The sequence below is a fragment of the Thermobia domestica genome, chromosome 6 (assembly GCF_964235325.1).
Source record: "Thermobia domestica chromosome 6, izTheDome1.hap1.1, whole genome shotgun sequence".
In the NCBI taxonomy this organism is placed as follows: domain Eukaryota; kingdom Metazoa; phylum Arthropoda; class Insecta; order Zygentoma; family Lepismatidae; genus Thermobia; species Thermobia domestica.
Genome location: NC_137459.1, coordinates 164,078,483 through 164,093,637, shown reverse-complemented (window position 1 = coordinate 164,093,637; position 15,155 = coordinate 164,078,483). Strand labels below are relative to the sequence as shown.

At 32.8% G+C, this 15,155-nt stretch overlaps 1 protein-coding gene across 3 annotated transcripts in view; it reads right to left on the bottom strand.

Annotated features, from left to right (window-relative positions):
• Positions 1–894: 894 nt before the first annotated feature.
• Positions 895–15,155, bottom strand: part of Ptp69D (Protein tyrosine phosphatase 69D) — a 150,060-nt gene continuing 135,799 nt past the window's right edge. For all 3 annotated transcript variants that reach the window (XM_081762316.1, XM_081762318.1, XM_081762317.1), the window contains exons 26-27: positions 14,177–14,312; positions 895–8,948 (exon numbers count right to left, since the gene is read on the bottom strand). In XM_081762316.1, the coding sequence (XP_081618442.1) occupies positions 8,874–8,948; positions 14,177–14,312 (211 nt within the window). In that variant the 3' untranslated portion in view covers positions 895–8,873. The remainder of the gene's footprint in view (positions 8,949–14,176; positions 14,313–15,155) is intronic.

Sequence of the window (15,155 nt, the reverse complement as noted above, 5' to 3'; positions counted from 1 at the left end):
GTTTATTTACTTATTATTTATTTATTTTAAGTTGCAGTGCAGGAAAAACTTCAAATAGATAAAAGATAATCAAAATGTGGAACAAGAGCGCCCTAGACAATATCATTTTACATGAGAAACCGTTATCACGACTCATTTATCTGCTTTCGATTTCGAGCCATTTTGAAAATCGGCATTTATTTTCGCGTTTCTAAACAGCTGAAAACATAAAGCCACTAGGTGGCTTGTGATAACGGTACCTCACGCAAAATAATATTGTCTAGGGCGCTCTTGCTCCATATTTCAATTATCTTTTATCTATTTGAAGATATCACATAATTACTGTAAAATTAGCGGTATTTTAATTTCGCCGGGATGAAGACTCTCCCTTAAGTTAAATTGCGTGGTTCAACTTCCTCCTCACCACTGACTGATCTAAGTTCGGAAGTTTTAAAGATGTTGTTTTACAGTATGTGTAAGTTGAGAGCGGGATTTCTCACTTATTCCTGATCGCTTTCAAACAAAAATCATGGTCTTTCTTCATTGGGAAGCTTCAAAGAAAACACACACGCAAAAATTTGTATGTACGCAAAATGCACGTGGTGTTGAATGGAAGCAGGTGCCCGCTTCAATTACATTTTATCTTTAGTTACTACTAAAAGCCCTTCATATAGGAAAGGTCCGAGTTGAGGCGTTTTCATTCTATTTAAATGGATGGGCCTGAAGAGTCTTAATACGCAACACGTCACCATTACTTTATTTGGTTTGTGAATTTCTTTGTGCAATGATAATGTAAACCTTGAGGACACATTAACAATTCCCTAATACAGTTTAAAACATAACACATATTGAAAGTATAAACATAATTATAAAAATAGTAAATTCAAAAGTCGTTTCATGGAAGATACACAAATATTAAATGGACATGCATTTATTGGCAAATTGTATAAACTACTATTCAAAGAATCACATTCTCTTCGTCATGTCATGGTTACAAAAATTTGATTTTCTTTTCCAAGGCTTCAATTATAAGCCGCCTGCTTTTAAAAAAAAATAATTAATTAATTAAAAAATACTACGCATAATGGTAGCAAAACTTCTCCGAAAGTCATTCATCCAAATATGCGGAGTATGGGTTGAACAACAACAAATGTAAATTAACAATAATATTGCTAAGGCAGTAGTCCCATCGACAGACTAGGTAATTGTTGTAGTCATACACTGAAGCACTGATAAACAAAATTACCAACATTAGTTTCAAAACTTTAACTTCACTTCTCACGCTCACTGTGAACTCAAAGTACGAAGAACCTTTACGTAACTAATATGAAAGTAGCTATATTAAAGACAGCTATGTGTTAAGTTCACCTCTTTCTCCTTCTCATTGCAGATTTCTAACTTTAATACAACGCTGTTTGAAACTAGCAACAAAACATACGCATGAAACTTTCCTTTCTTTATTTAATTTGATGGTTTCTTTTAATCCTACCCATAATTTGCTGAATTATGTTCTAAGTCACAGAATGTAATTACATTAATTTTATCCGATAGCATACGAAACAAAAGTTCGATTTTTTTCCTTTCTTTTTTTTTTCCCTTCTTGACCAACCTTTTTACATGTAAAATAAGCAATTTATATACTCCACTGGAATGAAAATTGAAGCAAGATCTTGACTGCTGATTGCAAGTGAAGTGTTCTACACAAAAATAGGAGACCGTGAGTAACTATCAGAAGTAGCCCTACTACGATATCTAGAAATGTGCATGAAATCAGCACCAAAGAACCCCACGGACAGGAAAAATAGAATGGTTTACTGCTGAGTAATAACTTCGCAAGAATTTTGAAATATATGAAAATCAGTGTTTCTGTTATCATTTTAAGTTTGAATAAGGTTTTATACAGAGCTATATTTAATGCGTGATTACTCACTTTATGTATCATCGTAAGGAAACATCCACTTACCTCTGAAGAATTAGTGGGTGCCGGTTGTTGTAGCATTATGAAGTCTCGATACACATTCTATATTTCGAATTAGTTTACTCTAACTCCGGATAATAATAATAATAATAATAATTATTATTATTATTATTATTTCAATTAATCATTAAACTCTAATTTTCACCTTCCAATCTGACCGTAAAAGAAAAGAACATAAACAGTAATATGAACACATAATTAAAGCTTTCGAATAAAGAAATGTAACAAACAAGAAGTGAGAACTTCTTTCAAACTCTTGTGTAATAGATAGGCACTTCTTATACACAACATAATTACTGATTAAGTCTCCTCTATCTACAAATAATATTAATATTAATATTAATAATCATAATAATAATAATAATAATAATAAATGCAAAAAAGTACAACTGTATACAAACTTACAATGTTTTCACTAAAATATCATACAAATAAATATCATCTTTTTTAAAAAAAATTACTGCATAGATAAAATTGCATGACATGCACATGTACAAGTATGGTAGGCTATTTTTAATCTTGGCTTACTGAAGAAAAGCCAAAAGGGAAGGGCAAACTATTTTATGGAATGTTTTAGAGAAATAACACTAGCCACTATTAAAAGAAAGAAAAAAAAGAAAAAAACATCATTTGATAATTACCGCATTTCATTACTGATTACAAAAGGATATTCAAGCTTTCACTCATAAAATTCATTCAATATGATTACCCTCCCCTCATTTGGATTTTCTACCAGGACAGTAAAATGTATTCATTTACAGAAGTATGCCTTCATTTTTTTTAAAGTTCATATGTTGAAAACTGTACCATCACAATTGTATACGGCAATATATATTTTTTCTTTAATAGTAATGCATCAGCACTAGTCACATTGCTACAATAAAAGCAGGTTAAAAATTAGTAAACAATGTTATACAAAATACATACAAAAGAATGTGAATTTAAAATACTGCCAATATTTGCTGACTTTGCAATGAATTACAGCAATCTTTATAACATTACTCTAATCTCTGCGCTTTCTTAGCGCTCAACCATTCAGCTTTACAGCAAACTCGTATCATATTATTTTTGTCTTCTCTACAACTTTGATTGTCACTACCGTAATCTTCGCGAATAAAAAGACTACTGACTAGAAAGAAGGTATACCTAAGCAGTTCAACATACAGTTAACACGTGTTAAGCTGTAAACACGAAATCACAGCTAAACCACGGTCAGAAGTCTTCAATGCATCTTTTACATGCTTATGACTTTTAAAGCAAAAGTAATTAACTGCACAGTATACGTTATTATTATTATTATTTATTTATTTTTCTAAAGTTAATTAAAACAACAAAAGTCGACCAATAAAGATCATAACATTATCACTGTTGGAACGTTCTGAAGTTCGGTACAGATGGCAAAAGGAAGTACTTTAACAGTCGATTAAATTTAAAAACACCTTGTAGAAAAAAATGCCCATCAATGTCTCGTGCTTTAGTTTAAAGTCTGCAATAAGAATGAATATTTTCACCAATAATAATTTTTAAAAAGTAGGGATACCTGTACAAACATTTACACGCACACACACGCGCAGACATACACACATATATTCAATGTTATTCAAATTAAGCAATCTCAAATACGCAGTCATTTCTGTATGCCCCCCTCCCCCATTTTCAACCAATGAACACGTTAAATTAAAAGGAACGGAGAATAAGGTAATTATTTTTTTTTTTCACAATCTGCTGTCGAACTATAAATACGGCCTATATACACACATGTCATCAATCAATGTCAAGAGGTACTTTATATATAATCCAACAATTGTTTACCGCAGACTAAAACTAGAAAACGAAACACCCGCTATTGTACTTTAAGGTCGGTCTGTTAACGAAATAATAGTAATAAAATTGACAATAACTAAGTATATACACACAAAACATATGCACAGAACAAAGGGATTCTCTAGCATTCACATCTGGAAAGCAAAATAAAATATAAGGTACTTACGTCATTTTGAAGGAGATCGCATTGCTAAATAAGAAAGTAATTAACATTTTCAATGCCCGAAGTTGTCTTCAGACAAAATGGAAAGACATCGAACTGAAAGAATAGTCAACGCTGAATCTCGAAAAGTCACGTTACCATTTCGTGTTCAAGTGACTGGACATTAATCTTAGTACTTTGGAAGCATCAAATGTGTCGAAAGGTACAAACGATTTTACTGATAGAAACTAAGTTAAGTTTATCTTAATAAATTGCAAGAAATGTAATATGCAAAACTCTAGCAGATGGACTTTGGAATTTGACTCAATTTACATCATTTCTGTGCTCAATAACCGTAATATATATAATATCCAAAGAAAAACACCTACAGATTTAAAAATATGCTCAATTATACTTTACCAAGTTTAATGTCTCTAGATACATAAATTATACGCACTTCCCTTCTGAAGACTTGAGTCATACTTGCAATTATTATTAATTTTTATAGTGGATAAAAAAATATTTTCTGAAGAACATGCTTCAGTGAATGTCAAGATTCAATTACTGAATTATAGGAAACACAATAATTTAGGGTTATAGTTTTAAATTTCAACTTAATTTGCGCAACAATGATGTTAAATGAAACACCTCGCTATTGCACTTAGCAATCACAAATACATGCACTGGGAAATATGACTTTCAAATATGTCTAATACTTGTTTACATTTAAAGTCAGATTGTGCTGTTTTAGTAAGTAACGGCATGCAAATCATGCTATAGAAGATTAATAATTCAAAAGCTTTCAGTTCTTTGGACATCTGGGTGGTCAAAATTACCCAGGACTTCGACGTTTAAGGTCAATAATGCAAAATACTAAGAACACAAAGCACTTATACGATTTGTATAAACGAAAATAATAATGAAAATAACAACGATAATTACCTAAACTTTACGGAAACACTTCACACATAAAATAATTTAAGGTACCGTATCTTTGAGCTGTATTGTGCTTGACATATACATACATGCATACACTTTGCTGAAGTGCCTTCTTTTAAGACAAACTGTAATGACGTATAAGATCAACTCAGAAATTAAAACACAACGCTCACTATTGTATTTCTTACAAAAAAAATTATTATATTCAAAGCTTTACCTCAGCACAGTGAATGACACATAGGACAAACGGTAAATTCATTACAAGAAATAAGTTCTATGATACAAAATGGTCAATTATGTTCATTTTCACTACAGACTGATAACTAGGACCACAATATCACCAAGATGCGAAGAAAAAAAATACAATTAACAATAAAATAATTAGGAAGAAACAATTTTTGAACATATTAAACTTATATAATGGCTATAAGAATGTCCTCACAACTAAGCTATTGACTGCGGAATTGCAACTGTATATCATAAAAAAATAATAAATAAAAAAGTTTCTGGACTGTTATATATAAAAATAAATATATACTCATTATGAAATAAATTATTACTTTAGAAGTGTATTTTTTTTACACAATTACTCTTGATGCATTAAAATGACTGGGTGACTCCAAGCATTATGGTTATTGGCAATATTATGCGTTTACGACAACTTAATAAATATTTTTTTCTAAACAATAAAATATACCTAGTGTTCTCAAATATACACATAATTAGCGAGCTTATTCACAATGCTTTAATTCCGATATAATAATTTGATGAAAATGCAATCCTAAATAAAGAAAAAAAAAAAAGTTTGTGTACCAATGCTGAAAAAGATCTCTGCACTGTTCTTATTACAGCATACTCGTCTTTGGCTCGAACCATGTACTGGACCTCAAACATCACATTCCAGTTCATATCTAAATTAACATGAGTTTTGATACGTTTTCGCGTATAATCTATTAACAGAAATAATAATTTAATTAAAAAACCTACAAGAGTTAAGATTCTATCAGTATTAGAATTCTGTAATGAAAGACGGAAGTCAAAAAGTACTTCAGGATTAAATTAATGATTATGCGTTATCACCTCTGAATACTTCTCGTAATAATTAGCGAACATAAATAATGTGCTTAATGCTTGTTTATTCTGTTTACAAACTAAAGTACTCTGGACATCTTAATTGATTAACATAACTAAGGAATTAATATATTCAAGATAAGCTAAAATTTATCAATCAGGAGCCTTCCTAATATCAACCGTAGGGAGACATTAAATTAGGGAATTTCATAACAAGTGATCCCCCAGTATTTGCCTTCAGCTGTTCTTTCAATTGTTATAACTTCTATACTTGTACTTATTTGTCATAAAATTCTAACGAAATTATACCGTCATTATATACTTTTCATATTTTATATACATACACATATAAAACATACCAAAATCAAGAAAAAGAACTTCAGTTTCTGGAATTCATTGAAAGAAAGAAAGCAAAATGCTCTATTTGATTTTGTTTTGTTATTGCCTGCAGACTCAACTAAAGAAATTATAAAGAAACAAATACACTACTCCATTTGCATTAGTGAAAGACAATGGAGGAAATAAAATATACCGTTTGACACGTTTAACATGGATTTTAACTATAGCGATTGTATTTATCAAATTTCCCAGTCTCATAGGCTTCAATACCACAATTTAGAATCCAAATAGTACAGGGTGTTTCATCCAAAAAGCCGTGATTTCTAGTGGCTACAAAATTTATTTGAATAATAGTATAGTAATAGATATATGTAAATACAGAGTAAACAAAACTATAAATTTAGTCTTACAATTTTATTATTTTCATGTTGCATAGTCCAGTATAATAATAGCGGACCTTAAACTCATGTTGCAGCAAAATATCTCATTGGTGACTTGGTTCATTGAATCACGCTCCCTTGTTGGTGTCCAATAACGATTCAGACTGGAGAATCATTGTGCATGGGCACCATCCACCAAGTCCATACGGCGTTATGTTGATTACTGCAATAAGACTGGTAATGTTACAAGACTTCGAAGAGAGGGATCCAGAACAACTGTGCGTACAGAACAGCGTATTGCAGTATTGCGAGCATCTATTGAGAATCTTTGCGACGTTTGTCGGCAAAAAACAATATCCGTAACATCATGTTGGCGTATTCTGCGAAAAGACCTGCAAATGTTCCCCTACAAAATGCAGATGCTTCAAAAATTAACAGACATTGCAAAACGAAGGCGTCTGCATTTTGCAAATCAGTTCAGTGCGTTTATTGCTGATGACCCAGACATTATTGAACATTTGTGGTGTACAGACGAAGCTTACATTTATCTGTCAGATGAAGTAAACAAACAAAATTTAAGATTTTGGGCAGCAGAAAATCCGCATGAAATGGTAGACTCAGGTTTGCATCCGGAAAAAGGTTTGGTGTGCTGTTTCAAAACGTGGCATAATTCGACCTTTCTTCTTTGGTGGCTATGTCACATCACAAAATTATTTGGAAATGCTTGAGCATTATCCTGGCCATCGTCGTAAAACGTGTCCACTTCGTCGGCAATGGTTCCAGCAGGATAGAGATAACACGCATAAAACAGAACCTGTCCTTAATTTCCTTCACACAAAACTCCCCAATCGTGTGATCTCTATCCATTATTATTATTATTATTATTATTATTATTTTTATTTTTATTTTATTTTATTTTATTTTATTTTATTTTATTTTATTTTTTTTTTTTTTTTTGAACAGGCTTGGAGTGGCCTCCAGGCATTAATCATTATGATTTTTTATGGGGCTACCTCAAGCTTAAACTCCGATCTTTAAATGAATTAAGAGCAAATATTGGGCAGTGTACGCCAGCAGTTAGTCACGTCACCCGTGGCAAGGTTTTTGATAACATGTGCGTCAGGGAAGTTTCCAATCGTCAGGGTGGACACTTCGAACGTGTGTTACATTAAACTTTAGTCTTACTGTGGTCATCCATAAAATACATTGTTGCACTTCAAAATCACGTCTTTTTCCACTGAAACACCCTGTAGTAATGAATGCGTTAATACTGAACCAAAAATCATTCTACTAGACATTTTACATACTGAAAGAAAGAATAAAAAAGGAAGCCCAAACAATGAATTTCAATTAGATTATCATCAGGAGAATACTGATAAAGATAATTTTAACAAAAGAAAGAAAAAATAGAGACTAAGGCAAGTAACGTTCCTTCTGTATTAATACTGTTACCTTGATCAATATATATATATATATAGTTTTTTTTTATATAGAAAAAGTTATAATATTACACTTGCCAATCTTTCTTCCCCATACTTCTGTATCCAAGATCTGTTATATGATACTGTGTTTATATATCAAAATCTAAATAGTGCCGTAAAACTAAACTAAACATAATTTTACAGCTTGGACTAACAAACATGCAACATAAAATAACCGGCAGAGGAAATTTAGGACTCAAATTAATATAACATAGTAGCCAAATTTTCGTTATAATGACTTTGGAATGATACACATTTTGGACAAGAAGCATATCAGTTCAAACCAACGTTACTATATTGCCTTACGATTAACACTACATTGACGGAGAATGTGGAGATGGTGAGAAGTCAAACAACCATTATGACGACCTGGCGTAGAAGAAAATTCTAAGGAGTTAAACATATCCTTGACACATCCATTTGCAATATTGTTTTCTGTACGAATCTTATAAAATGTTTCATATAAATCCTAATATTACACTATGCCAATGATGAGATCCATATAATTTGGATTCTACTCTACCATCTTAAAAAAAGCACTCATTTGAAACCTTGAGAGATTCATTGTCACTTATGGAACTCTTTAATTCATGAACCATACACAGGTACAGGCTGGAACATGAAACAACATGGCAAATTGCAGACAAATAAAAAACAGCACTATTTTGGCCAGCCAACGACACATGTGTTTGAAGAAATTCCAAAAATGTCATTAACAACACAACTACACAAGCACATCCTTAGGCCTCCTCTTCCGCTAGGTGGTGCAGATCCACGTAATTTATAATGGCACGGTAAAGAAATTCATACTGAGCCTATGATTAAAATAAATAAATAAATAAATAAATAAGAACATATTATCAAGGTGTATAATCTGTCCGTTTTTGCATTAATCTCGCACATGACAGTGCCGGTCTGGCGATGAAATACGGACGGTTGTTCAGGGTAAAAATTTGCGAACAATCAGATGCATTTCATGCATCAAATCTTGCGACTGCTATACTAACAATGCAGCTTGAGGTCAACATGCCGCGAGTCAAGCGTGTTGTGTTAGTCAGCGAGACAAGACGCTAAGATTATCGCGGTTTCTATTACAATACAAGAGGGTATTTAGTGCTATAATTGGACAGACTATACACTTTATTGTACAAGTTTGACACTTATTTCTCACCTGGCTTCATTTAAAATCATCATAAGTGAGTAAATAGCACATGTTTTTTCTTCAATACCTGATCAAACTTCAATATATTACCTTGTGCATGCAGTCTTGATACGAAATAAGCCATTTAAGTGCTTTCTTGTCCTTTGTTACACAAAAATACATCACGACCCTATTGTACGTAATTGTACATTTTCTGACAGAAAGTTCTTTGCAAGTAACAAAACTAGTATTAAAATAGCTAATTATGATGCTACAACATTAGTAACTTATTACATAAGTAAGCTGCCATTTCAAGCAACTTAATACTATATTAGCGTGAACATAGTACGACCTCGAATATGATACGAACCCAAGTTTTTGAATGATTTAACGCAAAAATATGCATCCTAAACATCACGCACACATTTTGAATATAACATATAATCGAAAACTTACCAATTTAAAGCTCTTTCTGATTGTAAACACCCCTTATTTAGTACTCTGGTGGTATGCTAAGATTGATTCGAATACCCCGTGGAAACGTAGTGAAAGTACATCACTAGAAAATTTTACATGTCAATCAAATCGAACTGTAACATGACGCATTACCTACTCCTTATATACATTTGACCTTGACCAGTCACGCAAAGCCATAGTCACGGTGGAATGATACAAATATAAAATGAATCCTCTCAGTTTAACGTCCCATAATTATGCCCTTTAGGCTAAGGGAGACGGATGATTAACGAAAGTGAATGATGATGGAAAAATTGGTGGAAAGATAATGTGGCAGGAAACAGAAAGACTACGAGAAAACCCATGGACACGATGCTGTCCACCACAAACTTAAAGTCGCGGCCACCGATAAACGGCCCTTACCGATACACTTTGTAAGAAAGAGCCCCTTCCGCAAGCATAACCACAAGTTCCCACAAAAGTCTTTTCCGCACGTGCTGGAGGACAAAGTTGACACATTTTTTTTTTATTTCTTTCTAGAAAATGTCTGGACACCATATGTTCTCTTTTAGAGAAAGACATAGAGAAAGCCGAAGTAGAAACGTATTGACGCGTAAATTGTGTAATAAAAAATGATCTAAGAAAAATGTTGTGATCCATTGCCTACAACATAATTCAAATCGGGCGAAAATATCAAAACTCAACACGAACCATTCTTTTCTCTTAAAAAAAAAAAAAAAAAAAAAAGAAAAGAAAAAAAAGAAAAAAAAGAAAGACATATACACTATTATATAAAAAAGATTAAAATGACTTACTCATCAATAACTAAGTCAAACTATTATAGATAGAAACATGAGTTTGTATGTATGTTCCTTTGTCACAATATCAAGGACTAAGAATAGATTGTTTCGAAGTATGTCTTATAGGGCAGTAAAAGAGGGTTCAAATAGCTTTTGCTAAGAATAGAGTATCTCACGAATCCCTGAAGTTATTTTATTTTAAAAATTACGTTGCTGAGAAGGGGAAGTAGAGTCATTTGCTATAATGTTACACTTATAATTTTAGTTTTATTGAAGAAAAAGTCCCAGGTAATTAAAACCAAACATTAGTGCAAAATATCAGAAAATTGCAATTTGATTGGTACTTGGTTGATAAAGCCGTTAGTAAACTAAACTTAAAATAAAATTTAAAACAGGCTATTGTGAAAATGATGACTTGTATGTAAATATTTTACCATTGTATTGAAATCAATATAATTCAGTTGCTTGCAAATGTCTTACATGAAAACGTATCCTAAGGTTAGTGGCTTGGGCAGGTTTTATGGTTCTCATCATTGAAGCCAATAAATAGGCGATATTAAAGAAATATAGTTTAGATTTATTGTATATTATCCCAATTGGACGCGCGGAAACGATTTAACTCGATCTTGACTAGTGTTGCCCATGAGAAGAGACGTCTTGTTAAGTTTAAAGAAGTCTTGTCTCGATTCTCAAAGAATTCTTTTTACCTCATCTATATATATATATGTATAAATCATCTTGTTCAGTAATTTCATATTCTTGACTTTCAAGAGTAATCTTGGTAAATTTTTACATTTCGCAATAAGAAATTTAAATGCTTTATTGGGACAGGTATTAAATAATTAGCATTAATTAAGGATACATATTGCCCAGGTTTCTTGACCCAATGTTCATATCGAAATCAGATCTGTAGCTAGGGTTAGTTCGTCTTTGACTACTTTCAGCCCTCCTGAAAGTTTCACTTCTTTGTTGGTTGTATATCAGATAACTTTGCTTCTATATTATTTTCGGTCTTCGGGTAATGAATCATAAAGGATAAAAGAAATATATTCTACTACCAGTGGAAAAAAAAAAAAAAAAAACTGCCACGTATTACTCTAACTGTATGTGAATTCTTCTACAAGAGCAAGCATTATCATATTACAAAATAAAAACTTGCAATAAAATATATCAATATTTTAATTAACGCAAAAATAAATAGGGAAATTATTTTTAAATAGGAAATTCTGCAATTATATGTTCGCCCATTCGTGAATACAAATTTTTTGAACAAGAAAAAAATTTAACTGAACAGTAACCAACCACAAATTTTATAAGGTGCATGATCTACCAAAATAAGAGAATATTAAATACTATGGAGTACTGTCTTCCCTGGAAAAGTGTTACTTCTGATCTAAGTCAGAATCGTCTGTTGACGAATCTGTTATTTCCACTAAAACTCTACTTGAGTTGACTGAAGATTTCTGTAACTGTCTTCAATATCCTCCTGTCTTATGTAATTTCTCCAATTGTCAACTCTAATTTTATTGAATGCTCTATTTAATAAAGACACCAGTTTTGGTAGGGGTTCGCCTTTCATCTTTTGGGATGTTATCGTCCGTTTTAATTGTGACCACACCATTTCAATTGGGTTAAGTACGCAATGATGTGGAGGTAATCTTAAAACAACATGCTCATATGATGCTGCCAGTTCGTCTAATTGCGTGCCTTTTTCTTTTTCTGTTCGCAGGCAGTTGTTCATCAATAATTTGGAGAACAGGTATTATCAGGACCGGACTAGATATGGCACTATTGTAGATTCGCATATAAGTAAGAATAGTTTCTTTTCTCCACGAAGTATTAGGCTTCGGATTAATTACACGACTATGGGAAGGACATTATACAAATATACAGAAGATACTTCCTCTAAGCGTTTCAGTATGATGTTTTCAAACCAATGCTCGAAAATTTCTGGGTTTATTGTCCCATGATAATGGACAGGAGGAGCATCAGACATTTTCTTGTGAGTTATAAATAAAGAACTATCCACAAATCAAATCGGCCACCAAAGTGCGTAATAATAACGATCCTTTCCCCTTTTTTGTCCGAAGTTGCAACTGTGCAATTGTCAAGAGTCGTCGGACCAATTTTTGATTTGGCACGTGTTGCTACCGTACCAAATTTCATCTAGGTATACGTCACAGTATCCCGCGGAACGGTAAGCTTTAATTTCTTCGAGATAACGGTATCTCTAAGTAATAACTTCATTGGACTCACATTACGCGCGTTTTATTGGCACTGATTTATACGAAAACCCCGTACTATGTAACAGACGTAATGTTCTGATGGAATAAGGAAATTCAGTTAGTCTCGGATGTCTTCACAAATCATCACGTTTCTCCAAAAAAATTGAAGTCGGATTATTGGAAGGGACAGTCCCCCCAGTTCCAAGACTGGGGGACATGTCCCACTCATACCTCCGGGATTTGCGCCAGTGAACTATTGTTGGTTATAAATAATAAATTGAATCTGTCTATGTAAGGAACGAAGTTTATTGAGAAAGCATTTTAAGCAATTTTTTTTCCTTCTTTCTATTCGTTTCTTTAATTTTCAAAACAACAGAAAAAAATGTTTTAACTGTAACTTCTTTATATGTGTTACTGCTCATTCATGGATGAAGAAGACCTAAGTCAAACTGTCTTTTTTTCTTTTCTTTTCTTTCTTTATATATAAATTTCTAAAAAAATCATGTTTAAATTTTCAAGAATGTGATTCATTTTATTATGGTTTGCAAAATCCGGAAAACTATAAAACTCAAGAGGAAAAAGGAAAATAACCCTATTACCTGCCTTAAGTTGTATATTGTAGCACCAAAGACTCTTGCAGGAATTGAGAATGAATATTTTCCCTTTTAGAGGCATTTACACATTTTTTTTTTATTTATTTATTTATTTTTATTTTATTTTATTTTTTTTAATGTCATTCTGAAGGAAAGAGAATCTAACGAAAATGAAACCTTCGTTAGTTCAGTTTAGAAATCTGGCAGCATTGACGCCTTCGCGAACCCCAGTGAAGTTTGCAGTTGCTAAGCCACAGAGGGTAGAGGAAAGTTTTTCCTCTTCCAGGAAAAATAGTTGTTTATCCATGGCCACGAGATTACTTGGCCGGGGAAAGAACTAAGCACCCCACGCATTAGGGACGAGTGCTCTACCATAGAGCCACCGTGCCCCTGGGGAATGATACATATTGTATAGTTCTGCGTGGTATGTGAAATGGACATGGTTTTCAAGTGTAAAGGGTAGGCTGTGATTATGATAATTTTTTTTTTTAACGAAATTGTTTCCATACTATAAATATCGTACATATTGGTGCCAATACGACAATGTTTCCTTTATTTTCTTTCTTTCTTTCCTGAAATTCGATTCACTTAATAACTTAATCTGGTACCCAGCAAATATGAATCAACCTTAACTCAATGAAGACGCTGAAAATCGTTATATGTAATTTTACTTTTGTCTTTGATGTGGGAGATCTGCATTCGATTCTAGTTCGGAGCTGGTGTCCTTTGAATCCCACGCTACAATATACGTCAGATTTAACTTACGTACTGAAGAAAGTCGTCTTAACTCTTAAACAATCATTATAAAAAGACGAAAAATATACGTACAAACGCTTGCAACATTCCTTGCCTCTGTGATCTCAACTTGCGTGTCATTGTGAAAAGGTCTACTCTCTTTTCTGTTCTGATCTGCTGAACCAAAATACTCAATCCTACAAAGATTGAACTGCGCTCAGATCCGCAACTGTGAAAGAGTAAACAAGAATTAACGTATTATTTAACAAGGAAGTGATGGCAATAAACGCCCACTAAAAATAAATAACTACATGCTATTCAGAAACAATAAGCTTCAAGTTTCAGGAAATTTTACTTTCTTATACACTAGTAATCTAGAAGAAAGTTTCTTATCGGTTAAAACAATCCTTTAATCTCTAGTAAAACTTAACATAGCATCACACATAGCAAACATAATGTTTCGTTGGTTTAAACAATGCACTATTCAAGCAAAACAACATTTTTTTTTTCTTGAGTGGCAAACAATAGAGCAATGGCAGTGCAACAAAACGTTTGGCACAAAATATTATCTAATTTGTCTCTTGTATGAAATCGAAATTCGGGGACATATTTTAGATTTGGAATGAAAATTGAAATAGTGAATGCATATAGTGTTGAAGTCTAAGATTCGAAAAATATAACTATATGTATGTGCTAACAAAAAATGCTGTGTTTGTCGTAAGTTAGTGTCTACGAATTCGTGTGCACTAGGCAAGATTGGTGATGCAAAATTGAAAACCTTGGAAACAGGACAAATTATGGTGTGCAGGAAACTGGAGCAAGGCGGATAATGTGCTAAGTGCGCCGAGAGTAATAGTGTCCAAGGTTACGACGATATACAGAAGTCGTGGCAAATCATCATCAAAGAAGAAGGCTAGATAACGGAAACCAAATGTAGGTGAGAGGAATCCTTAAACACTGAAGAGGATTATCACAAGAAATGCAGATGTAATGTGGCACAACCGACTGGAGAAGACAATCAGCGTCTGAAGCGATCTATTCCTACAGCGAACGAGAGCGAGAGAGAGAGAAA